We start from the raw sequence: 26,558 nt of genomic DNA, 5'->3' as shown, positions 1-26,558 counted from the left end.
ATTCATGTTTTTTCCTGTTAACCAGCTCTCTAGCCAAAGGCTCTATGGTGCTAAAGGGAATGACAGGGAGGCCGCACCCCTACACAGCTCTTTACCAAAGTGTAAAAGAGCACAAGCCCCAGGCATGTATTGCAAAGGCTTTTGCAAGTGAGCACACTGTGTCAGCTCCTCTGAAACCGAGTGTTGGGACATAAGCAGGAAGCCCCTGGGCTTCACCTCTCTGAGCAAGGCTCATACTGCTTCTCTGCCTCAGAGACTCACACAAGTCTGTTCAACCGAGTTTTGTTCTCTAAGAACCGACTGAATATGTTCCCTTTGTGAGGCATGGCTCCCTCAGGTGGGCCTCTCGAGACAGAAGGGGAACCAAGAGGACCCTACTCCCACTCCAGTGCACTAGAGACGAGTACTGAAACCAACATGTCCAAGGTTCCCACAAATAGAAGAGGGGGAGGAGGCAAGGTGGGAGGAAGGGAGGCAGGAAGGAGTCACTGGCTTTATTACTTTTGAACTTTGCTTGAAAAAAAACTTCACAACATAGTTACTAATAAAAACTCCTTCCAAATGTCTTGTCAAACCAGAAAGAAAGGAGTGTGTTGGGAGGCGTCTTGGCAGAAACCAAGTCTGCCTGCTTCCCCAACAGTCTACAGTCTGTTTGAATTTCAAGTCCAAAAAAATCATTTAAAAAAAAAAAAGTGAACTACTGGGCCAAATAAAAGGCTCTGCTTAAACACCTGCTCTCACACCACAAGCTACAAATTACCATCCCATTCCTGCTCAGTAGTGAGCAGTTTTGAAAAGCACAAGATTAGGCTGTGGTACCGTGGACCACCGAGCCACGCTGCACTGTCAGCACCGTTCCACGGGGACTCCTCACATCTCTGTCTCTTCTGATTACAGAGGATGGTTCACCTGCCCAGAATCTTCACAATCGCAACGTTCCAAGTGAATGCGACCTAACTTCAAGTCCTCGTGACAAGCACGGCTGGCCCTACATCCCTGAGCAGCTTCCCAAGTCAGCTCAGCATGCCTGTGACGTGGACCGCTGCAGCTACTTCTGTAGGACAGAAGATGCTATCAGGTTGGAGCAAAGCCAAAGCTGCCAGACAGGAAGGGAAGGTGGCTTGCCTGAGTATAGCCCTGGGCAGACCCCACAGCTTAGGGTAAAGATGAACAGTTAAGAAGTGCCAGGGGTGAGGAGGGCAAAGGGCAGAATGACACAGTCTTTCCCAGAGCATCCGAAGGTAAACAGTCATTTGAGGGGTTAGGGAGCCCTCCAGATCTCAGTGGAAACCTAAAAAACAAACAAACAAACAAACAAACAAACAAAAAAACAGGAAAGTGAAGATTGAGAGAGCCTGGCAGCCTCTTCACAGAGGACCTGACTGGGCTTCACAAGGAGGGAGGCTAAGCAGACCTGGCCAAGCCCATAAGTATCTAGCACAGGTCAAAGAGACAAAAACATGACAAAGGTGCCCCTACCACTCTGAGCAGGCATCCTAGTCCTCACCAAGTTTGTTCAAGTCTCCAGAATAGTCTGGGGAGTACTCGAGACTCCAAGCACTCAGATCTAGGTTAGCCTAGCTCAGCACCCAGACCTGGCCTAGAGTCCAGACAAGTACCAGCTCCAGACAAATACTTAGTCCAGCCTAGCCCAGTGTCAAGCACCCAAAGTCCCATACCTGTGGGGCATAGCAGGCCAAGAACAGCCCTTGGCCCGATACTCTCTTCCTTCAAGTTCCACTGAAAGTTCCACCACAAAGGAACCTACAGTCATGTGCATGACTACCACACACCTTCACTGACTCTCCTGTACTCTCTGCACTTAGGCAGAGGGTCAAAAAAGGGGACACTCATGCCCATACTTTAGGTAAGAAAAAGCTAAAAGCAGAGCAAACCCAACCTAAGGCCTAGCAGCCTGGAGAAGAAGGTGAAGACAGACTCGGAGTGCCTTCTGGAGTTTAGTCAGATGGGGATGCTATGGACGGGCACACCCAATTGCTACTCAGCAGGCATTTTCCAATCTGTGCTCCAGAATAGGGCATTTGCTTGACAGAATTTAAGAGCATTTTGCTGATGAAAACACTTTAAAAGCCACTGCCCTAAGCCAGCCTTCCAAAGCTCGAGCTAATGTCACTGAAGACCACTGGGGCCCAGATTCAGTGATCCTCTCACCAAGCTTTCTCACACCAGTCACTGGCAGGAAGAGCAAAGAATACTACTCAGAGAAGGGGCAGGAGGCAGCAGGTGGGTGGGACAGGAGGAGCTGAATGACATCAGGGAGAGTACAGTGGGCGGTCTGGTGTGCTGGGTCACTGCAGGCTAGCCTGGGACAACAGACCACTGTGGCAGACGGAGGGGGTCCAAGTTCAGTGTGAGCCAGCCACAGCTGCTGCCCTGTGGAGACTGGAGAGCACAGGTATGGTAGACGGTAGGGATGGGGAGCGCACTGAGGAGGCAGAGCCTCACCTCCATTCGAAGGATCTGTGGATGTGGTAAGGGCACGAAGTCACAGAGTTGAAGGGCCTGACATGAGGACATGAGGAATGGCAGATTTCAGGACCAGCAGACTGGACAGTACAGAGATCTTAGGGAAGTGCTGCACAGACCCCACAGCCACACCCTCCACTGACTACACTGCTAGTTTCTCCCTCGCATCCCCCTCCTGTGTGCGTGTTATGCGTGCGCGTGCATGTGTATGCATGTGCGCGCAAGTGTGTGTGTGAGAGATAGCAGAGTAATTTTCAGGAGTTGGTTCTCTCCCTGTACCATGTGGGTTCCAGGAATAGAACTCAGATTATCAGACTGTGTGGCAAGTACCTTTATCCACTATAAGCCGTCACATGGCTCTTCTCTGGCATAAATCAAAAGATGCTCCTCACGAGGACCCTGGAAGCTAAAAGCTTGCATCTGTCTATCTTAGTGAGGAGCAGGTATAACCAGAGGCTGGAGGAATCCTTCCACACAAAGGAGGGGTTTTGCCCTTGACCCAGGCAGACCATAGGTGACTACTACCTTTGTGACAAGACCACCTTGTTTACACTGTGTTTTTCATACCTTTCACAGACTCCTCTCGCTTTAATCTCTGTAAATGTCCTGATCCCAGGGACTGTCAAGCTGTCTGAATGCTAAAACTGAGTAGTAATGTCTCTAATGGTGTGCCTGCTGTCAGTTTACTTCACACACCAGAACTACTGAACCTTTAGCAGGAAAGGCACACCTGAATGTCCTCATGCAGCAAGGTGGTATGCCCTTTGAGAACAAGAGCCGGGTGGGAGGGGAGAACCTGGCAGAGCTGCTAATACCAAGTTAAAGAGCTTAAACTCCATGGGAGCACAGAGCATCGTGGGATCCTGGTGGATTACTGCAGGAGCACGGAGATGGGACACTGGGAGCACAGAGGTGGAGCACTGTTTGAACACAGTAGTGAGGTACCACAGAAGACAGTGTGAAAGCCAAGCCAGTATCTGAGACGAAAAGTCCTTTCAGTACCAGCATCAACAATGGGACTCACATTTATATCCCCTCCCCTCCCCTTCCCTCTCCTCCCCCTCCCTCTCTCTCACTCCCCCCATCTTCCCTTCTCCTTCCGTGAAGCTGAAATAAAACCCCTGGGCTCAGGGCTGGAGGTTAAGAGCACTGACTGCTCTTCCAGAGGTCCTGAGTTCAATTCCCAGCAACCACATGGTGGCTCGCAGCCATCTATAATGAAATTTGGTGCCCTCTTCTGGCAAGCATACATAGAAGGAATGTTGTATACATAATAAATAAGTAAATCTTTAAAAAAAAACCTGGGCTCAAGCATGCTAGGTAAGGGCTTGGTTTACACATTTTCAACCCTCCAGGTTGACCTTGTTTTCTATTTGGACATCGGGAAGTCTCTGAATGCTAGGGATACTTCTCTAGGCCTGATCTGCTGTCCTAGAGACAGTCTGCCCTCCACACAAGGCCAATGTGCAGGCAGTGGTGATCTTAAGCCCTTTCCTGCTGAGCAAGTGAAAAGCATACTCTGAGCGAAATCTTAAATGGCACCGCCCAACTTCCTTAAAATTGCATGAGACGACATGATAGGAACACACATTACCAAATGTTACACACAGCCTGGAATGACATCAAAGAGTCATATTATGTCAAGGGCATGGTAAGCTGGATGCACGACACTTCTGGAGAGTATTAGATTTCCTAATAGTCATAGCCCAGGCTGGATGAGGAGGCAAACATAGCCTCAACTGGGCACAGATTGAGCTGGCCCCTCGTCTCTACCTGCACTTGGTACACATTTTTCCATACATCGTGGGGTTCTGTGGTTCCTAGGTTCCATGTGAGAATCTGTCTACTACTGACCAGGTCTATAAAATATCTCTGTGTGGAAACATTCAAGCTTCTGCCTAGTCCTTCTCCACAGGTGCCTGGGCACTGCATGATGGAACACGGAAGAGCTCCTGGGGCCTGTGGGAAATGGAAGGCTTTAGCTGGATTAGTAGGGTGAAGGCTGGAGGTTCTTCTCCAGGCCTGAGCCCCAGGGACCTCGACTGGAGTGGTCCTTACACTGCTTCAGTATCACTGTGACCACAGCACATAACAGTGACCTCCCAGACCTAACACACAGACTCAGTCAGACAGCCTCTGCATTTTAACCTTATAATTAGAAAAGAAACTAAAAGTATAAAAATAATAAAAGCATGAAAAGTAGCGAAATAAAATATATCTGGCTGTCTAGCTCAGTTGCTGAAATCCCCTGCCTCCTGCCATAGCAGGTCCTCCACAGGAGAACAGAACACAGCCCTGTGGCCCTGGGGTCTGAGCTGGAGAAGGGGACTGAGGGTGGAAAGCCCCCAAAACAGGGGGAATCACCTGGCCAGGACACCACTTCCTCAGAAAGGCGCAGTGGGGGCTGGGAGCCAGGGGCTTCCCACCCTTGGAAAGGGACCTTCTGAAACCTATAGGACAACTTGAGGTGCTGGGGCTGGGGAGGACTGGCTTCCCCAACTCCTAACAGCAGTACAGAACTTTGGAAAGTCAATAAAATATATTACATATTATTAAACTGATGGATTATGGAAACCTCAAGTATATACATTTCCCACAAGAATAAATGTCCTCTGCCAGAAAAGAGAAGTTAGCACCAGGGCTGTGAACCTGTGTTTTTGGCCCGGACTTGGCTGCCCATCCTACTTCTTTTCTTGCATTAAGGAGGCTTTGTCTGATTAAATGACATGATTATTATTGTACATAACACAGGAAATATAACCCCCTTTACTCTAAAATATATGCTTCTCACACTTTGCCCAGGCTCCCTGTCGTCTGTGTTCTGGCATGAGCAGGTTTGTAACTCAAGCAGTGGGAATCCTCCCCGCCTCCATTCTGTGAGTCCTACAGAGCTACTAGTGCCAAAGGCTCAGCCTGCACTTTCCTGTGGGAGAGGAATACCAGCCTGAGGTGGGCAGCTCTGCAGGAGACAACAGAAGTCTCTAGAAACTATACCAACTGGTCTGTAGTACCAGAATACTACACGCCTGAGGAGTGTCTAGATGAAGCTCTCCAAAGAGTTTAAGGCAGTTTCTTTTGTTGTTGTTGCTGTTGTTTGTTTCGTTTTTTCTATCTAAATGCTGAATTAAAACCAGGGATTATGTCAGAGAAATGGAGTGAACTCTGGCTGGGTCTTCCTTCCTGGTCAGTCCCACTAAAAAAGCCCTGTACACAGACTCTTCTAAAGACAGAGAGAAAGGTTTTCATTCTCCTTCACCCCACACTCTCAGTTCATCTACTACATTTTCCTTAGGAAGGGAACTTTCAGAATGGCTCAAACTCAGCAACTGCTTTGAGAACTGAACTTGCTCGTTTGGAAGCTGGATGTACAGGGATCAGCAAGCATGTTTTTGCTTGTTGATCACAGGCATGCAGGAGCATGAACTGCAGCTCAGCACACTATCTGTGCTGGCTACACGGAGCTTCTATTGCCATGTTAGTCAAACACATGGCCAGGCCACCAAGACGCTGCCTGCCAGTGAAACTCCAACTGAGACCCTCCCACAAGGAAAAGGCAGAGAAAGCATCTTACTGAGTATATATCAAATGGCAGATATATTTTCATAATTTGAAAACGACAATAAGAAAAATAAAATATGACTTACCACCATCAGACACAGTTGCAGACTGAAAAAAAAGAGAGAGAGACATGAGTTAATTACATCTCATGACAAGATTCAGGGAACAGCGCTTCACTTCCTCCAAGGTCCTGGGCAACTCCCAGCTACCCAGGTAGGCGCTGAGAGAAGCAGACAGTGAGTCAAGCCTTGGGGCTCCAACTCCGCCCCAGCTGGTGACTCCCTCTAAGAGGAAGTTGCCGTCATTTTCACTTGAAAAGAACAGATCCCAGCATGTCTGACATCATAGTCTTATTAACAGACCGTGCGAGAACAGTTTAAGATTAGTGCCCCAGTTAGGGCACTTTGCAGGACAGGGGCTCAGTACCAGATACTACTCAGCTCAGGCTAGTGTTACCTCCACTCCAGTGAGACCTGAGCTGTGAGAAAGCAGAACAGGAATGTGTGTCCCTAACCACCACCACCTCCCCCCACCCCCGCCCTGCCACTCCCCCTTGGGAGAGTGGCTACTACAGTTCTGGGGAAATGCCTGCGGGCAGATTAAAAAGAGTTGGGGGTTGCTAAGAACTACTGGGCAGAAAGGCTGATCCTCTGGGAACAAAAACTGTCAGCAGTTCTCTGCAGGAGCCCAGCCTGGGCTCATGTGGACACTTGCTAGTGGTCAGGTAGGTGGTGAATGGCCCAGGAAAAGGCAGATGGATAAGGAGGCAGGCATCCCAGGGGCAGCAGAGGGACTCAGCAGGAGAAGGAGGAGCATGGAAGAGCCAGTGAAGCCTGTGGCTAGGATCCTGGCGGCAGTATGGCTCCTCCCCAAGAGCAGGAAGGACAGCAGAGTGCCGGAGTGGCTCAGAGGAGGCCTGGGACACACAGCAAGTCCAGCACCACTGCTCTCATGTCTGCAGCATGCCAAGATGCCAGAAAACTTTCCCTCCTGTGGCCTGGGCTATAGGTGGCTCTACCTAGAGCTTCCTGGATCAATTACAAGGCCTTCTACCATTTTTGCCATAGCATTCAGGTCTCATCTGAACCGGGCTTCTAGGTGCAGCCAGAGGGCAGACAGCAAGTGAGTAGAGCCTGCCTCACACCAGACCTGGGTCCCCTGGGCATCCTGTAAGACCCCTCTAGTAAAGTAATCTACTCAGTGGCTGCCAACAGGAACACCTAGAACCAATGGCCATAAGACACTATCCACTCTCCCCAGGGAAGCCAAAGGATATGTGATAGACAACCCACCAGGGCACCTGGATTTGTGCACTTCCTGTCCGACTCTACAGCCCACGTCCAGGCCTATCGGGCAGTCAGATAGTACTCTCGATCCATCCTGGCTGATACCAAGGAGCCCCTATTGCTACCCTGCTAGGATACATGATGAAGGACTCAATGGGTCCACCTTGATGACCAGCCTCCACTTATGACCAAAGGACTATCATGGCACATAGAGAGAAGTCACTTCTTACTGTGACTGCCACAACCTGTGATGGGGTCTGAACCCATAAAATCGTAGGTCTAGAGAATCCAGGTTCTGTGAGGGCCAGCCATGATAGATAATCTAAGTCTGGGCAGGTCACCTAAAGGAAGTTCTTTATTTCTTCCAACCATTATCACCTGGGACTCTGGCCAACGATGAATTTAAATGGAGGCTGGAGTCACAACTGTTTACCCAGAGACGTGCTGGGCTGCAGGAGGAACCACAAGCTGAGATCACCCGACCCCTACCCAAGAACAGACCATTCAAAGGAAATTCCTGGCATTCCAAGCACTGTAGCTAGAAACACCTGCAGCTCAGAATCACCAGGAAACCCTAGACGAATGTCAGCCAATCAGGAGTCTTAAAACTCAGAAACCCCTCACCCCCACCTTTACTACTATAAAACCCTATTCTAATTGTGCTCAGGGCTCTCCAGTTATTCCAATACGTTGGACGTGCGGAAAGACCGAGTTTGCACACTTGATTAAAATAAAGGCTCTTTGCTTTTACACACACGACTCTTGGTTTCCTTGTCGGTGTGCGGGGATTGCGGATTTGGGTGTAACAGTTCCTTAGCCACCAAGAGGATGCACCTAATTAATCTTTGATTTTTAATTTATGGATGTGGCTATTTTGCCTGCCTGTATGTTTGTTTACCACTTTGTGTGCCTGGTGACCTCAGAGGCCAGAAGAGGGCATCAGATTTGTCTGTAACCCTGGAACTGGAGTTACAAATGACTGTGAGCTGCTGTGTAGATACTGGGTACCGAACCCATGTCCCCAGGCAGTCAATGCTCTTAACGGCAATGCTACCCCAGCCCCAGAGCCACTTAACTTTCACCTTATTGGACATCTATGAGCAGTATGCACCCATCCTGCATGCTGGCCTCCTTTACAGGCTGGAGTTTCCATGCCTTGGCATGTCATCTGCCACCACAGTGTGAGGCTGAAAGATACCAGAGCCAGCTTTTCCTGGGGACTGTGAAGAAGACCCTTGTTGTGGTGCACATTCAGAAATCCTGTCAATCTTAGAGTCTAAACCTCAACAAGGTGTCACCTTGTGTCACTCAAGACAAATGCAGGCCCTTAAATCATAGCTGACTGAACACACATACCAGGAAATGTCAACACACAGCAGACCTACCATTAGGGAAGCATAGAGGCCTAGGAACAGGGGCCGGAAACCAAAGACAGGCAGTGAGAAGATGGCTTTCAAGGACCAATGCCCATGAGGAAAACAACGGTGGGAATGAGCACAGCAGTGTATCCATCTGCCAGCACTGAGCCAAGGTCAAAGAGACACCTTTTTGGGAAGGGACACTTTCAATTTCTAAAACAGTTTTAATTTACAGGAAAAAGCCAGTACAGAGATGTGTACTTTCTAATATGTTACTGTTACAAAAGCCAGAGTCCTTGAGAAACAGAAGATAGGCAGGGGATTGGGAGCAACGGGCAAAAGCCATGGCCTCCAGTGAGGCGATGCAAATGAGCCTGGCCACAGCACTGTCACCCACTCTATCTCATCTGAGATGTTCCACTCTTTCAGCATAGGCCTCAAGGAAGCTGTTCTGAGGCAGGCACAGGGCACAGTACTCTGGGAAGCAGGAGGATAACCCTACCTTCAGGAGCCCCTATATGTGTAACACCAGAGTACAAACTCTGCCATACCCAAGGGAGGCCCACACAGGCCAGAGTCCGTGGAAATGTGAGCTGGAGGGATGGCTCAGGAGTTAAGAGCACGGCAGCTCTTCTAGAGGACTAGGGTTAAATGCCCAGCACCCACGGGATTGCTCACAACTGTTTGTAACTCCAGTTCCAGGGAATCTGGAGCCCTCTTCTGACCTCCACAGGCAAAAGGCACATACATGGTGCACAGACACCCATGTAGACAAAACACTCATGCACGTAAATAAACAAAAGGCACATACATGGTGCACAGGCACAGGTGCACGTAAAATAAACAAATCACCCTTTTAAAGGAATCAGTAGAAACAGCAGCAGTTTCACCTCCTAGAAAGGTCTCGGCAGAATGACACAAGTCATGACACCATGGAGAAATGAACAGTGCCATTACAAGAGGGAAGAAGGGCCGTAGTTGGAGGTAAGGGAGGGGTGAGGAGGCAAAGGGGAAGAGGCAGAAGCCCCCAACTCATTCCCCTTTCCCTTGGGATTCCTAACAGTCCCAAAGGCTGTTGTCACAGCGGTAAACTATCACCTGCAGTTCAATGTGACTTTTTACATTTCAATGCTCAGAGCATTTATCTCCTGGGGCAGTAGCTACAGGGACAGTGCATTCACAACACAGGTTTAGCACAGCACTCATGCTGTGCTGCCAGGACCTGACTGGGCTGTATTCCCCAAGAAGGGCGAGCAGGAGAAGCCAGAATAACCAGAGGTGTACCTCACACCCGAGGGCATGGGAAGGAGGACACTGTGGGCTAACTGAGAGAGGTGCAGTCAGCTGTGGTGAGACACAATGCCGCGTCATCGTGCCACCGCAAACAATGCAAGCGGTTTCCACAGCACTGTCACCGGCGCGTCACTTTCACTGTAAAACACGTGAAAAGGCAAACTGCACACAAAGGACTGACATGGGTCAGTCGCCCTTGGAGTTTGTGGTTATGGATTTCTTATGCAGAAAAAGACCATGCATATCTTAAGTGCACAGAATACTATTTTGAGTACAAACCCATGAGAGCATGATCACCATAACCAGACAGGGTATCCTCGCCTTACAAGGTATCAATAAGCATGGGCATCCCTGAGGCCACAGTACTTTCCTGATGTGTTGTCTCCCTGCCCCCACTCCCTCTCGCCCTGGCAGCCACTCTTTTACTCTGCTTCAGGACCTTATCCCTTTCAGATTCCACCATGCCACGAAGACCATGGAGGATCCATCTTTCTGTCTGGCAGACTTCAGTCAGCCTAAGATGGCTCGATGTTGTCACAGATGGCGGCTGTCATATACACACCACATTTGCTTTATTCCTCATTCATTGGTTATCCGCAGGTATTTGGGTTATTTCTGTATCTCGGCTATGGGGTTAACGCTGCAATGGGCTTGACAGTGGTGCTGTGTCTCGGATCTAAGTCTCAAAGGAAACTCTACACTGCTTGCATATTGGCTGCACTGATTCCCACCCCACCAACTCCCGCCCTGGCCTACAGTTGTGCCCTTTATCACTGTGAAGGCAGGCGTCAGATAGCATCGTACTGTTTCATCTCCTGATGAAGGGCACACGTGACATGGTCTGCACATGTCACTCAGGAAAACAGCTCCTCTGCCATTTTGCAAGAAGGATTTATTTATTTTTATTTTTTGAGACAGGGTCTCACTACGCAGCACTGGCACGCACAATGTAGACTAGACTGGCCTTAAGCTCAGAGATTTGCCTGCTTCTGCCTCTGCCACTGGAGTGTTGGGATTAAAGGCTTCACTAATACACCCAGCCTATAAGTAAAATTTTTTGTTTTGTTTTGATTTTTTTTCTTGTTGATGTTTAGCTACTTGAGTTTCTCATATATTTCGGTTACTGACCCTTATTAGGTAGCATGTGCATGGCTTGCAAATACTCTCCTACCTAAGAGATTGTCTTTTTGTTTTGTTGACATTGCCTTTACTATAAGGAGTTCCTGGCTTGGGTTCCTTTAGTAGTGGACTGTGACCTGGAAATATAAGCTGGAAAAACCTAAGTTGCTTTTGGTCAGGGTGTTTTATTACTTCAGCGAAGATCAAATTGGAACAGTGTATTATGTGCATGCGAGCATCTCTGAGTGTCTATTTGTGGGCATGTATACGTCTGGGTTCCCAGGCTCTAAAGGGATATATACTTACCTCCCACGTGGGGGCTAATCTGAGGACTAATGGTGGCTGCATGCTCTAACCCAGTGTGGAGCTGCTGCCCCAGATTACACAGCAGTCTCAGCTGGTAGGTTCCCTTACCTGGACTCAGGTACACTTGCACCTCCTCTGGATGGCCCCTGATTGCCCTCTCTGGCCATGTTTGGAAACCTAGCCAGATCCTGTCTGCTCTGGGGCTCTTTGGCTGTGGAATCAGAGGGTGGCTCCACAGACTCCAAGGAGCCCCAGCTGCGGGCTGGGCTGTACTGCTGACCTGGCATCAAAGCATGGCATTTTAGCTACAGCCTGCAGCTACCGGTTCTCTTCACGCTCTTACACAGAATACATGGTCGCACAAATACAATACAATGCTTTTTCTTTTAAATAAAGGGGCAGCTGGAGAACACGTTCACCTAGAACAAGGCGGAAGAGGCAATCATCAGGTATATACCTGGAAGTTGACAAGAAATAACTTCTGTAATCCAGGAGCCAAAGTAGACGCCACGTCAGTGGGAACATTCTAGGTTATTTCTGCTTAGAGCTACTCAACAAGCAAGACCTCAGGGGAGAAAGATCTGGAATGTGGAGTGTGCTTAGAACAGTGGTGAGAGGGGCAGGGAGGGCCAGAGATGGGGGGAGACTGAGGTCGTAAAAGAGCTTTTCTGTGTTCAGTACAACCAAAAGACATGGAGATCAGGGAACTAAGGACAACATCTGTCACAGAGCCTCACATCTGTGCTCTGCTCACTGCTGAGACCTCAGACTTCAAGCAGCACTTACTCCAGACAAGTACTGTGACAAGCTGGCACATGGCAAGCACCACACAAACACAGCACTCAGTGTCCCAAGTCCTCAGTCCTTTGTCCTGGTGCCTCATTGTAAATCAGGAAAACCTTCCATCCATCTCCCAGCAGCCACCGCTGTGTCTAGGCATCACACTGAGCTCTGGTTATTGTGAGGCACAGACCACAGTCAGTCATGATCAAAATGGGCAGTGTGCAGGGAAACACATGCTAGAACGCTCACACTCACACACAGCCACAGCTGACCACCTGCACCTGAGGTGCTAGGAGTCTGAAGGTCAAGTTCACAGCTGCTGATGTGAATAATCAGAGTGGCAAGGCCTGAGTCAGAGGACAGGGGCTAACCCTTGCCTTAGCTATGGGAGCAGATACAGGGGTGAGAGATGAATCAAGTCTGGTGGGGTTCCCAGATAGCTAAGGGGAGACAGGGATGTGTGGAGGGTTCCGTGGCCCAGAGGCAGTGAAGGCTGTGGAGGTTGGGGGTGGCAGTGCTGGAGGTAACATAGTTTCAAGGTCTGGAATAAACCTTGTGCTGACAAAGACAGACAGAGTGAGGGACAGCACCTTACATGGTGGAGGGGCTGGACCTGCAGGACCAGGAGGGGACATGCCTCTGCAGAAGCATAGTCTTGTGACTCCTCACGGCAGCATCTTAGCAGGCCACTGCCAGGCCACAGCCTGGACACATCAGCAGCACTCACTCAACGTGCATCAAAGCAACTTTACACTATCTTACTTTTTACCGCTAGGAAAACACGTCTGTGGACATCTACACATGTGTGCCCTTTTCCTAGTGCAAACAAGCTGCTCATGCGAACACTGCCGAGTCCACCCAAGGGACTCAGTCATGTCTGAAGCACTGGCTGCGCCTTGCTTCCTCATGTTTTCAATCCCACAGGCAGCCAACCAGCTTCACCCTGCTGCACACTCCAGAACACTGTGGGTTTGTCACGTTCTGCACTCAGCCCTGGTGAGAACATCATTTCAGAGCCCTACAATAGGTAGAACATGGCAGAGAGAATCTAATTTGACTAAAAGAGAAACTCAAAGGGGGAAAAAGAGATTCCACAATATACTTCAAACTCAGCCCACAAAGGCTCAGCAAGAGCCAGGCAGAGGCAACCTCAAACACATCGCCTGTGTTTCTCACGTCCCACGGCTGCCACCGGCTGAGCCGCACTCATCACTGCTAAGCACACCAACAGTGCCAGCTCCACTGCTGTCAGCCACAGCCCCTCATCAACGCCTAGTCTCTTCTCATAGAGGACGGGCAGATGAGGACAGACAAAAGGTTCCAGACATGAGAGGCAACGGACACTCTGGACACTGGAATCTGAATCACCCCTCAGCCACAAGTCCCCTTGGCATGCTCATCTTCCGTGCTATTCATTTACCTCCCCATGTCCCAACAATGCTCTGCCTTCACCAAACTCAAAGGTCTTTTGCTGTGCAGTGGGTACAGCTCCAGCCATGCAGGCAACAGAACTCCCAGCAGGAGCCTGTGCACGCCCTGTACAGGGCGTACCTGTATCTTGTACCCACTGAAGTCCTACTCATCACCCCAAGGAGACAGTGGGCCTTCCATACAACCAAGAAAGAAAAGTCCCGTGTTTTCTTTACACTAGAACCAGTTTTCATTTTCAAATACTAAACAGCACTCAATACAACCTAATGGCCACTCTCCCGTAATGATGACCACATGGCCCAACCTGCTGTTCCTGACATCTGAGGCCTGAGGAAGAAATGGTATCCACCTGTGGGACGTGCTGACTGCCACCTCACTCCACACAGAGCCTTAAATGCTTCCGGGTACAACTGCTCCTCCCAACAGACCACCCAGGAGAAGAGAGATCCTGAGAGGGTGTAGGCAGATTGGAAATGTTACTTTCCTATGATAACTCATACTTCTTTTGACTATAGGTTTTACTCTCCTTAAGTAGCTCATACCAGAGCCCAGGATACATCTAATGGCCATGCAGTCCAGCACATGCATTCCCCATCCACATAACCTGAGGAAGTCATGGTCAGTATTCCTAGCCACTGAGACTCTTGGCTCTCTGGCTCTAATTTCCATCCACCTAGCTGTCCATGTGCCCTGAAAGATATTGGACTCGAAAAACTAGAGAGCTCCTTGCCTCAGGGCAAAGAAAACACAACCACCTGTACTTTAAGAAAGGCAGCAGCTAGCCATGTAGACTATACACAGAACCCCAGTATTCTGAGTACCCCATTTTAAACTTTAAGATTCCCTTGGGACCTGGGGTTTAAGAACAGTCTCTCCACTTTACTCCAACACCAAAGGGTTAGGGAGCATCTGTCTTGGCCCCCAGGAGCCACTCTACTTAGCTGGCCAGTGCCTGGTGGGAAAGAAAAGGCTAGAAAGCAGGGAGGTGTCAGCACATCAAACATGGCCATGCCACCTAACCATACCCAACCCAGTGGGAGTTGCTCTACCCTGGAAACCAGCCCTGACCCATGAGACCAGTTCAGGCCCTGAGGGAAATGGAAGGGTACAGCTGTCCTAGTGTGCACTAGCATTCTACACCCACACCTGGAGGGTACAGACGTCCTCCTGTGCACTAATGTATACACCACACCTGGCGGGTATAGACGTCCTCCTGTGCACTAATGTATACACCACACCTGGCGGGTACAGACGTCCTCCTGTGCACTAATGTATACACCCACACCTGGCAGGTACAGACGTCCTCCTGTGCACTAATGTATACACCACACCTGGCAGGTACAGACGTCCTCCTGTGCACTAATGTATACACCCACACCTGATGAGTATAGACGTCCTCCTGTGCACTAATGTATACACCACACCTGGCAGGTACAGACGTCCTCCTATGCACTAATGTATACACCCACACCTGACGAGTATAGACGTCCTCCTGTGCACTAATGTTATACACCACACCTGGCAGGTACAGACGTCCTCCTGTGCACTAATGTATACACCACACCTGCCACTGATATTCTAGCAACTTTTACTCCAGGAAGTGTGAATTAGATACTAGGAAGACAGATTAAGCAATTCCCAGGAAAAAAATTGAAACCAGTACCCAGGAATTAATGACAATCTTCCATATAAGCTTAAATCTATTTTTATCTTCCTAACAACATGGGACTATCACAAAAAGAAAAATGCTTTTTGTGCTCTCAAACTTTTTAAAAAAAAAAAAACACTCTATAACATGTTCCACTCCGTACCCTCCTATAATAACCAAACATTAAACTCCAGTACTTGTCAGTATGTTCCCGCAGAGCCAATTTGCTATATTTTGAAATGTGAACTACAAGCTAGCAATTTAACAAGAAGAGAAATGTTAGTGTTTATCCACTTGAAACGCAGTATTGCAAGAAAACATTCACTAGCACTTGAAGAGCTGTTAGAATTACTATGGGTAACTAAAAGATAAATGTTGGTGCCTTCAGACAGGCTCCCAAAGGGTTAGGAGGGACCAATGTCCCAAGCAGCCGAACAGACAGCCTGCACTGGGCTGCGGTGGAGTCCCACACTCACCCATCACTCTGACCTAGCTAAACAGCCAGTCCTGCACTGGGGCTGCGGTCACTGCTGTTGGTGTGGCACTCACTCCACGGCTCTCTCAGGACCCAAGGAAAGCAGCTTCAAAGCTTACACTTCAAAGCACCTGGAAATTCCACAACTACTATTCCTAGAGCAGGTAGAAATAAAGCAGTAACCCGGATGTAAGCTTTCTTATGGACATCCGTTTACACAACACACAGCAGCTGGATCACTTACCTGATGGTCAGTAAAAACGTCCGAATCATCTGACAGCCCCTTTTCCAAATTCATCTTAAGACAAGAAAATGTCCAGACGCGTCAGGCACCTGGATCTAAAACCCCATCGGACACAGCACCGTGCCTGTACATGTCAGAAAAGTTCAGACATTTCGGTTCTATGTGCTCCCTTCGTCACCCATGGCAACAGGACACTGAGGAAGCTGTGGTCTGCCAGAGACTCAGACGCTATCTTGATCGACTCATACATAAGAGCCATTTATATATAAGTCACCCTGTGAGATCATTTTTAAAGCATTTCCTCTACCGAATCTGAAGAGCAACACTAGCTGATAGGGGTAATTTCTCAGCACAACAGCTGCAGAGAATTTGTGTTTTAGCGGCGTGGTATGGTTTGCAACCTTAATTACAGTTGCTGCTGATTCTATTATAAGCCTGCTCCATATGCACGCGCTTCCTTGGTGGCAGCCAGCAGGATCTAGTACGTTCCTAAAAACCCCTCCACCTCCACGCAGCATCTGTGATACATGATTGGCTACGTTTGCTTCCCAAGGATGAACAACCCAGGAATGTGTGAACCTGATGGATCCTGGCTTGCGAAAGGAAGAAGGGGGTGGTGGGGGTGGGGGGAAAAGATTGCCACTAGAACCTGGGTCCCACTGCAAAATGACCTGCCGTTTCTCTGAGACTGGGTGAACTGCTCAGCCAGGTGTCTCCCCAGGCATCGTGGTCTGGCCAATCAGGCTCTACAGTCCTCCATCATCCTAGACCACTGGGTTAGATGGGGGCACCCCCAGAAATCACAAATGCAGTGCCTCTGTTCCTTAGACTGGGCCAGGCCTTGTGTCTGTGTCAGGCTACCAGATGGGAACGCCTAGGGCCAGTATCACCTTTGCTATTCCGAGAGAGCTGTGTGATCACAAGGCCGAATCCACAACACCTTCCCTGCCCTTCCATGTGGAAGCTACAGTGACTGCTGGCCAGGATGAGAACCTGCAGCAGCTCAAGTCTCCTTAGACTTAGGCTTTCTGGGGAGATGTAGTCGTGAACACAGGAACAGAGCCAGAGAAAGCAGCAAGGGGCAGGGCTCATGTGCACCACTCTCATTCCCGCCTCGAGCACAGCTAGCGCCCAGACAGGGGATTTACAATGGAAGAAGCAAACAAGGGGCCTGGCTTCCACAGCTAGAGATGGTCCAGACAGCCCAGTCCTCCCTCTGCAGAGCTGCTCCTTGCTGGAAGGGAGCACCACCTATGCTCTGTGGGCAGCCTAGAGGCTGTGGTCAGTCCTGTGAGTCCAGTGGCTACTGGCACAGGGAACTGTCTCCATGCCAAAGAGTCTAAGTGACACACAACAGTCAGAGTGACAATTGTCTGAGGACCTAGCACTAATTGATAGAGTTTTGGAAGGGGTGCAGGACAGTACATCCCAGTCCACCATCCCTCCAGACCCTAGAAACAGCTATGAATGATGAAGGTGCATATGTGCCAGGTGTGGTTAATGCGCACAGAGGAACCTGCTGCGACGCTGAGAGACAACCCAGCCATATATCACTCAATAACTTTAGACAGAAAGGTCTAGGTTCTTGCTTTCATTATCTCAAACAGAATGCCTGCATCCTAGGCATGTTCAGTCAGGGATGGGAAAGGAAGAAAACAATAGCATCTTGTCAGTATGGACGCTGTGGCTCAGTCACAAGCAGCCTGGAGTCTTAAGGCCACATCTTCTCTTCTCCTCATACCTGCGGTTTGCCCTTGCCTCTATAGCTGATGAGGTCTTTGCTAAGGCTGAGACTGGCCTCTTCGTCTGAGGACAGGCCTAGAAGACAACCAGGCCGACACCCAGGACTCTGTGCCATCCCGCTGTTTCCTGACCCACACGTGCTCTGAGCTGCCTGCCAGATCAGGGCCCAAGGGTGAAAGATAACAGTGGCAGTAGCCAGGGCCTTACGTGCCTTCCTGCCTTCTGCCCATTCCCAGTGCTGGGGGATAGTTTTCAAGTCTGGGCCCACCAGCCCCAGCGCAGCTCTCACAGAGTTGAGCCTATGGCCACTTCAGGAACACGAAGCCAGGACCAGAGAATGAGATGAGAGCAGAAAGCACTGGGCATCAGTGCTGCCTGAGTCACTATCCAGAAAGCACTGGGCATCAGCGCTGCGTGAGCCACTATCCAGCAGTTAGGCTAAGCTACCCCTCACACTAGCGCCCTGGAGCCCAGAGAAGAGTGAAAGCCACCACACGGCAGATCAGTAAGCCGTGGTGTCAGGGGGAGTACTCAACCTAGAGTACCCAGACTCTTGCTACTCGATGAAACAAGAGGTACCTACTAAGTGCCCACAGGATCCCAGGAGGGGCCTCACCCCCACCTTCGCCCCAGAGCCAGCACTTGGAATAAGGAAACTGGAGTACACAGGGATGTGGATGAGGCGCTGGCCAGAACCACAGGGACAAGAGCAGAATGACAGCAGTATAAGAGGGCAGAAGACCAAGGCCAAGTGGAAGTGAGAGCTCCTGGGAGGTGGGCCCCAAAAAGTTCTAGGGCAAACAAAGGGCTCCCCAGCGTCCCATTCTTCATCCGAGCATTGCCAACCAGACAGCTGGAGAGGCTAGCCAGGCTGAGTGCTCTCCACCTGCCAGCAACATCACGGCAGGGCATGGCCTCGTGATCCTCAGTGCCTCTTGCTCTTGCCCACTTTGCCAGAACAGGCCCACCTCCCTCTGGCCTGATGCTCTCCATGGCCTGGACCTCATCAGCTTCTACTGGCTGCTGTGTTCCCAGAGATAAACAGTGTACAGAAATGGAATGGCCCCATGAGCAGCATCTGAATGGGGAACTACTCCGGGCAAAGAGATCCCTTGTTGTGTGTCTGAGTGAGTAAAGAGTCACGGTAATTTCCCACATAAAGGAAGAGAAGATAGGAGTATGAAAGACCAAGCTAATTCAAATTCTTGGAAGCAGGGAAGGGTAGATTTAAGAAATAAGAAAAAAGAGTTTATTTTGAGCTATCTGTGAGGCGATTACACACTCTGTAGCCGCCAGCATCACAGTTCAGGGAGGCTGAAGTAGAAGCAACCAAACCTGCCAAATGTCAAGAAGGCACTTTCCCTGTGTCCTGACCTGGCTCTCACGTGGGGTTTCTGTATGCTCTGCTGGGATTGTGAGTATGACAAGCAAGAAGAGTGGGCTGGGTCTGCAGACAGTATCAAAGCACCCACATAAAGCCTCCTCCCACTACCATGGCTCTCCAACATCTGGAGCACAGGGCTACTTTTATGGAAGCAAAACTTTGACTTGGGCGCCCCCTGCTGCCCAGAATCTACCATTGCCAGTACCAGCAAAACAGTACTGGCGTCACACAGCAACAGGCAACTCTATATCAACTCCAGCTTAGGTAAAAGAGGTCAAACCAGCTCATCCCAGCACAGTGCTCTGCAGGGCCACCAACAGATCCCTTGGGTGTTGGAAGGTCAAGGAGTAGAGACTAGAACACTGGCTTTAGCCAGGACAGAGATGAGGGCACACAGGACAGGCATGAGGGCACACAGGACAGGCAGGCCTGACCCACGCATAGGGTAAGGTAGGAGCCAAAGGAAGATCAATGTGGAGGCAAGACTGATGGTAAACACCTATAGTCCTATAGCTCCAAAGGCAGAGGCAAAGGAGGTGCTACAAGTTTAGGGCCAGTCAGGCTACACAGTGAAACCTTGTCTCAGAAAACAAAACAAGGGCCAGCAAGATGACTCACTGGATAAAGGTACATGCCACTGAGCCTGATGAGATCAATCCCTGGGACCCACACAACTCATGCTACTGCACAAGCGTGTGGGGACACACACACACACACACACACACACACACACAGACACCACAATACAAATTCATTCACTCACTCATTCATCCAATTATTTAACAGGCTATAGAACAATCCAGAGCCACAGGAGGTAGACAGGGTTTTATCTTGTAGCCCTGTAGGAAGCTCAGAGAAGAACACAACAGGCTTCTCTGTGAAGGGCCCATGGGACACTCAGCTTTGCAAGCCATCCCAACCCTGCCTGAACCACTCAATGGCCATATGATACAAAAACAGCTGAGATACAGGCCTGGGTGATGTGGCAGTGGCCATTAACTGGGCTCCAGGCCCAGAGCACCAGCTCCAGCTCCCAGAACCTCACAATTTACCTTCTATTCACCCCGCCCTCAGGTTCTATTACTGCACCTCCTCCTGTCACATGGAAACATGACAGCTTCCTCCAGACTGCATTCTGAGAGCCCCAGCCCAGGGCAGTGCCACCCGGACTCCCAGTTGCGGTCCAGACTCCGGGTCCTTCCCTCTTGCACTGCTTTCCAGGCTTGTTTCCAGCCCCTATCCAGCTGCCACTTGTTGCCCAAAGGCCTTCTAAACACAGCCCCACTAACCTTGCAGAGAGTGACTGCAATCTGCTCTCACAGCTAGAGCCTAACCGAGGCACAGGCAGGAGCCTGGACCATCCATACCAAGCCCAAGGGTAGTTGCTCTCCCTCAGCTCCCTGCTACAAACTTATCCAAAGCTTTGTCACACCAAGAAGAAGATCCAAGCTTGCATCTCAGCCCTTCCTGCCCTTCAGACACACTGCCTGTGACCTGAGTTCCTTGTGGCTGGTTCCCTCTCAGTATGGAAGGCTCAGTATGGAAGGCTCCTCAAAATAGCCATGCCCCACCCTTCACCCAGAGAGCCTGGCTTATTGTCTCATTTTTATCACCCTGCCACATGTGGACAGCAGTTCCCTGGGCTCAAGATCTCTTCTGGACACATCACTCCCTATTGTAAGTGAATGTCCTCAGAGTCAAGCAAGCAAGAGTCAAGCAATATCAAGGGGAGTTCAGCTGGGCCCTCCCCTGCAAAAAGGCTGTCTCAGCTAGACTTACTGACTGTTAACATACTCTCATGGATGGGTGGGAAGGGTCTCAAGCCCCCCACCTGAGTGTCCTGTCTCTCCCTACCACCTTGTGTATGGAACTCTGCTTAAATGCACATGGTCTGGAGAGGGGCTAGAGTACATAAGCTGATGAAGCCAAGATGAGGGGAGGGAGCTCCATCTATGAACAGTGGGGAAGCCTCCATCCCTGCTGAGTAAAGTCTTTCCAGGTGTAGCCTGTTAGGGGAACCACATCCCTGTAACTAACCCTTCAGCTATGCTCTGTAAGGGAGACTATCTTAGCCAGGGTTGCAGGGCTAGAATAGGAAATCCTACCGTCCCACACCTGCAGTCTCCTGAAAAAACAGCCGACTAATATGCAATCAGGGCTTGCCTGCCAGGGCAATGTCCTGGCTGCTGTCCTCACACACTCATGGTCTTGGACACAATACTCCTGGCCTTTGGCCCCAGGTTCTTTTTTTTTTAATATTTATTTATTTATTATGTATACAATATTCTGTCTGTGTGTGTGTCTGCAGGCCAGAAGAGGGCACCAAACCTCATTACAGATGGTTGTGAGCCACCATGTGGTTGCTGGGAATTGAACTCATGACCTTTGGAAGAGCAGGCAATGCTCTTAACCACTGGGCCATCTCTCCAGCCCCAGGTTCTAACTTTTTAAGGAAGAAATGCTTATGCTCCTACCCTGTAGGAACTTTGCCATCTCCACATGGAATAAGGACACCCATGCCTCCTGGGTATCTACTAGAGGACCCAGTACCAAAAGCTCAGCATGGGATCATGGGGTGCACTCAGGACAAACAGACAGTCAGGAGACCTCAAGGCATGGTGACTGCTTTGGGCACTAATGTCACCCCCCATGTGATCAGAGCAGGCCTCGGAGGATGTCAAGGCTTTTCCCATACTCTCACAGTGGCCCCACAACAGCTACAAGACTAAATTCGCTGTGAGCAATGGAATATCATTTTAACTATGTAAAGATGTGTTATATTTGTTTTGTTATAGTTATGGTGTATTTGTTTAATTATGAAAAGGTGTTATTGTTTTGCCTTGCTTGCTTAAGGCATCTGATTGGTCTAACAAAAAGCTGAATGGCCAACAGCTAGGCAATAGAGGGACAGGCAGAGCTGGTAGGCAGAGAGAATAAGTAGGAGAGAGAGAAGGGAATAAGAGAACGAGAGGGAGATGCCAAGGACCCTGTCTGGCAGGCAGGCAGCCAGACAGAGTGGGGCTTATAGAATGAAAGATAAAACCCCCTGAGGCAAAACATAATGAAGAGAAATAGGTTAAATTACATTATAAGAGCTAGTGGGACAAGCATAAGCTAAGGCCGAGCATTCATAACTAATATTAAGTCTCCATGTCTTTATTTGGGAACTGGTTGGTGACCCAAAAGAAAGCCTGCTACATCTTACTTCCCCAGTGAAAAGAACTATGGTTTTCAATGGAAGGTGATTCCTGTCCACCTCTTCAGTACCAGAGATCATCACATTTCAACTCATGGGTGATGCAGTCAAGGAGAGTTGAAGATACCCAGACACACACAGTTTTATGGGGTGCAAGCTTCTCCTGGGGTACAGCCTCTATCCCAGCTGCTCCCTGGCTATGCCTTCCCCGAGCTTCAGGCTCTACTGGGGCCTCAGCACAGCTTTCTTCCCAGGACTGCACTTCCTGCACCTCCCAGGACTGGTCCTACAACTTCCTATTACCTGGGCCAGCACAAAGCAGTCAACCCCTTCAGTCACTGGTCAATCTTCAGGACCAAACCTGCTCCCCACAGGAGGGTCACAGTGTACAGGCCTCAGCCAGTGCAGCTTTCCTTCCTGGCTGCATGCCAGGCTAAACACCACCAGTGGTGCAGTTGCTTTAACCTAGACTTCCCCAGAGCTCTTCCCTTTCTGTGCAGTTTGCTGGGTCTTTCTCACTGTGCTTCCTAAAATCTGCAGGGTTTTGGAAAAACAGAAAATCCATATATTGATAAATTATTAGACATGGCTGCTGTCCCCAGCACCCTTGGGAAGAGCATTGCATAATCATCTGTATCCTCATCTCTTGGCTCCATAAACGGCAAAAGTCAGTCAGGGCATCCAGTAAGGGGGCCTGATGTTTTCCAGGTAGCCCACCCTCAGACTCGTCATTCCACTTTTCACTGCTCAAACTGCCACCCAACCTCAGGAGTTGACCTGCAAGCCAAGCATTGCAAGACTGGAGCTGAGCAAACAAACAAACAAAACAACCAACAAACAGTTCAAAGGACCACCAGGCTGTGGATACGTTTTAGCCAGTCAAGTGCTTGCCTTGAAAAGCATAGGAACTTGAATTCCACCCCCAGATTAATATATATATTAAGGCCAGTTATGGTGACATGTTATGGCCCTGTACTAGGAGTCAAAGAAAGCAGATCCCTGCAGCCTGAAGCTGGTAGTTAGTGAGATCCTATCACAAAAAGAGGAATGGCAACCGAGGATGTCCTCCAGACTCCTCATACAAGTGCACACAGAAACACCCACACACACACAAAAAGAAACACAGAGGCAGAAGCAGGTCTTTTTTTTTTTTTCTTTCTTTTTTTTCTTTTTTGGTTTCTCGAGACAGGGTTTCTCTGTGGCTTTGAAGCCTGTCCTGGAGCCAGTCCTGTAGACGAGGCTGGTCTCGAACTCACAGAGATCCGCCTGCCTCTGTCTCCCGAGTGCTGGGATTAAAGGTGTGCACCACGACCGCCTGGCCAGAAGCAGGTCTTAAATTGGATTTTTTTGTGTGTGTGCTTGCGTGCGTGCTGAGAGAGCACCCAAGGCATCAGTGTTGAATGTGCTAAGCAAGCACTTTATCACATGATAAATATGCACAATTGCATGTTAACAAACTTGAAAAAGAATACACTGCATTGAATCTACAGGTCATCTTCTAGCTGTGTTCATAATTGACTGTTGTACAGGATCCATGTGTCCAGCAACCTTGCTAAATCCTACTCATTGTGCTGAATAACTGAGACATCACTTGAGATTTTCTTTGATAATTTTTAATCACTTGATAATAGTAACATTTTTGTTTCCTTTTTGCAAGCATTTCACATTTCTATTATTTTTATCTCCTGTGTGCATCAACTACACTGCCAGTACAACTGTAAATGGAAAGGCAGTCACTTGTGTCTTGTCCCTGTCTCAAGGAAAGCTTATACAATGCACACCAGGCCACTCTGAGGACTGTGGGACCCAGGGGCTCCTCTCCACTTTTACATTGGTAACTTCTGTTTCACTATACATGGGTAGTGAATTTTACCAAACGCCTTTCTGGCCTGTTGAGAAATATGTAATTTTTTTTTTTTTACTTTACTCTGTTAATGTAGTAACTTACGCACACATACATGGTGGGGGGTTATAATTTTTAAATACCAACCAATGTGTCCCTAAAATAAAAATTATTGCACTCAGGTTGTTAATACCTTGGCTAATATCTTGTTTAGGATTTTTACATCTAGTATTAGCCAATTTCCCAAACTTTCTTCTCAGAGTTTTTGGTTCCAAGGTTATAGTGGCCTCATCAAAAACAGCTGAAAGTAAGTACTCTCTTATCTACGGTTGGATTAACTGCTTTAACCTTGATTACTGCACAGCTCCTGCTTCCTGTGATTCTGTTCTAAGACTTTTGTCCAACCTGAGATGACATCCCACTGCCCTTGTCTGCACACTGCTGGGCTGGAAAGGCAGCCCATCTCCACAGGCCTGTCACACCAGCCTGAGGACCTGAGCTCAGATCACCATCACCTCCATGAAGGCTGGAGCATAGCTACACATCTTCAACCCCAGGGTTTGGGGGACAGAGACAAGCAGATTCTGAGGTTCACTGGCCAGCCAGCCTAGCAGGATCAATGAGCTACAGATTCAGTTAAAGAACTTGCCTCAAATATAAAATGGAGGCAGATCAAGAAATACACATGATGCCAACCTCTGACCTCCACCTGCATGCATGTGCACACACTCACGTGACCATGTACATACATCTCTTTCACACCCACACACACCCACACCTACTCACACCCCCCCAAACCCACACACCAGAAAAAGAAAGAGGAACTAAAAGAACATTAAGTTAGTAGTCACTTCAAAGCACTCTCTAACGTCCAAGGGGATTTCTTCTCTGAGCTGGATGAGTCAGCAGGGCACAACTCACCAAGCGGATAGGTGCTGGTGTTTCTAGTCTGCCTGCACAGAGGCAAGAACAGGCCATGCGCCATTTGTCACTCTTCTTCTCAGAAGAAGCTTATGGTCTAGCCCATGCTCAGCTTTGCAAGCTTCCAAGAGGGTGTGGCAAGAAAGCACTAAATAGCAAATCCCACCAATAGAGGAAGGAGACTAATGTGTTTGAGGGACTGAGCACAAGCAAAGCAAACAGTGGAACAGGTAGGATATAAGTCCAGCACCATCCCATCCCTGCAGCTGGAGGACAGGAAGGTAGAGTCCTCTAGAGACTCAGGTGGGAGACAGAATTCTCGATTCCAGTACAAGTCCCTCACAGAGAGCAGATCAAGGTGTTCCCGGTGTCATTTGGCTGGAAGCTATCAGGAGACACTAAAGCAACTGTCATCAGTAGGGAGTCCTCAGGTTTTGCTCTAGTGTTCAACTAATCACCCGGGAGACAGACCTCTGGACTTACCTGTGGAGGAGTATTTTGATTGTGTTCAATGATGTAAGGAACCACATCTTTTTTTTTTCTTTTCTTCTGAGGCTGGGTTTCTCTGGGCAGCCCTAGCTGTCCTGGAACTCACTCTGTAGACCAGACTGGTCTCCAAAACAGAGATCAGTCTACCTCTGCATCTGCTAGGATTAAAGGCATGCTCTACCGCTTCCCAGCTGGGGAACCCCATCTTGGCCATGGGTGAGGCCGTTCCCTGCAGAGGATCCTGGACTATACAAACTGAGACAGCCAGTTGAGCACTAGCACGCACACACTGGTCACTCCCTGCTTCATGACTGCAGATTCCACGTGACCAGCTGCATCAAGGACAAAGACCACCTTGATGTTTCTGCTATGATGACCCATAACCTTGAATTGTGACCCAAAACAAATCCTTTCTCCATTACATTCCTTTGCCAGGATATTGGTCACAGCAATTTGAAAAGAAACTCAAATAGTCGCAATACTGTGAAACACCATGCTGGGAACATGTGCAGCTGTTCCACCCAACATCAATGCTCCCACCCTGCCACGGGACAGTCAGAGAGAACCTGAGCCCCTGGATCATCACAACACCGCAGGGCTCATGATACCACCAAGCAGCAGCAAGTCCACGGGTCTTGGTCCAGCACTGGAACCCAGAGAGTAAGAGACAGATCTGCACTCAGGGCTGCCAACCAGCAGAGTGATCAGAAGTTGGACGTCCCGTCCTAGGGAGAGACAAGTCTTTACCACAGACCTCTCACCAACCACAGAGAAGTCAGCCCAGAAGCTTGTCTGGGCTCTAGATGCTGACTGCCTCTCCCTTGGGAACATGGCTCAGATCCTTCTTCATATATTGTGTTCCTACTGCAGCTTCCTGCTGCCAAAAAGCAGCTCCTGGTGCTGCTGAGCCAGATGATTCACAAAGTTTCTACATGGGACAATGGTCAGTTTCTAGGCACCAAACCATCCATGAGTGTGGAACTGGTTCTTTCCT

General features: G+C 49.2%; 1 protein-coding gene across 5 annotated transcripts in view; it reads right to left on the bottom strand.

Annotated features, from left to right (window-relative positions):
- Window positions 1–26,558, bottom strand: part of LOC121436562 (regulator of G-protein signaling 12-like) — a 100,185-nt gene that overhangs the window by 34,442 nt on the left and 39,185 nt on the right. For all 5 annotated transcript variants that reach the window (XM_041636563.1, XM_041636565.1, XM_041636564.1 and 2 more), the window contains exon 4: window positions 6,132–6,153. In XM_041636563.1, coding sequence (XP_041492497.1) covers window positions 6,132–6,153 — 22 coding nt within the window. The remainder of the gene's footprint in view (window positions 1–6,131; window positions 6,154–26,558) is intronic.

Source organism: Microtus oregoni, unplaced genomic scaffold (assembly GCF_018167655.1).
Source record: "Microtus oregoni isolate MIOR12 unplaced genomic scaffold, Mior012 000049F_ref0000343, whole genome shotgun sequence".
Taxonomy (NCBI): Eukaryota; Metazoa; Chordata; class Mammalia; order Rodentia; family Cricetidae; genus Microtus; species Microtus oregoni.
The sequence above is the reverse complement of the archived record's forward strand: the minus strand, read 5'-3'. Positions and strand labels throughout refer to the sequence as shown.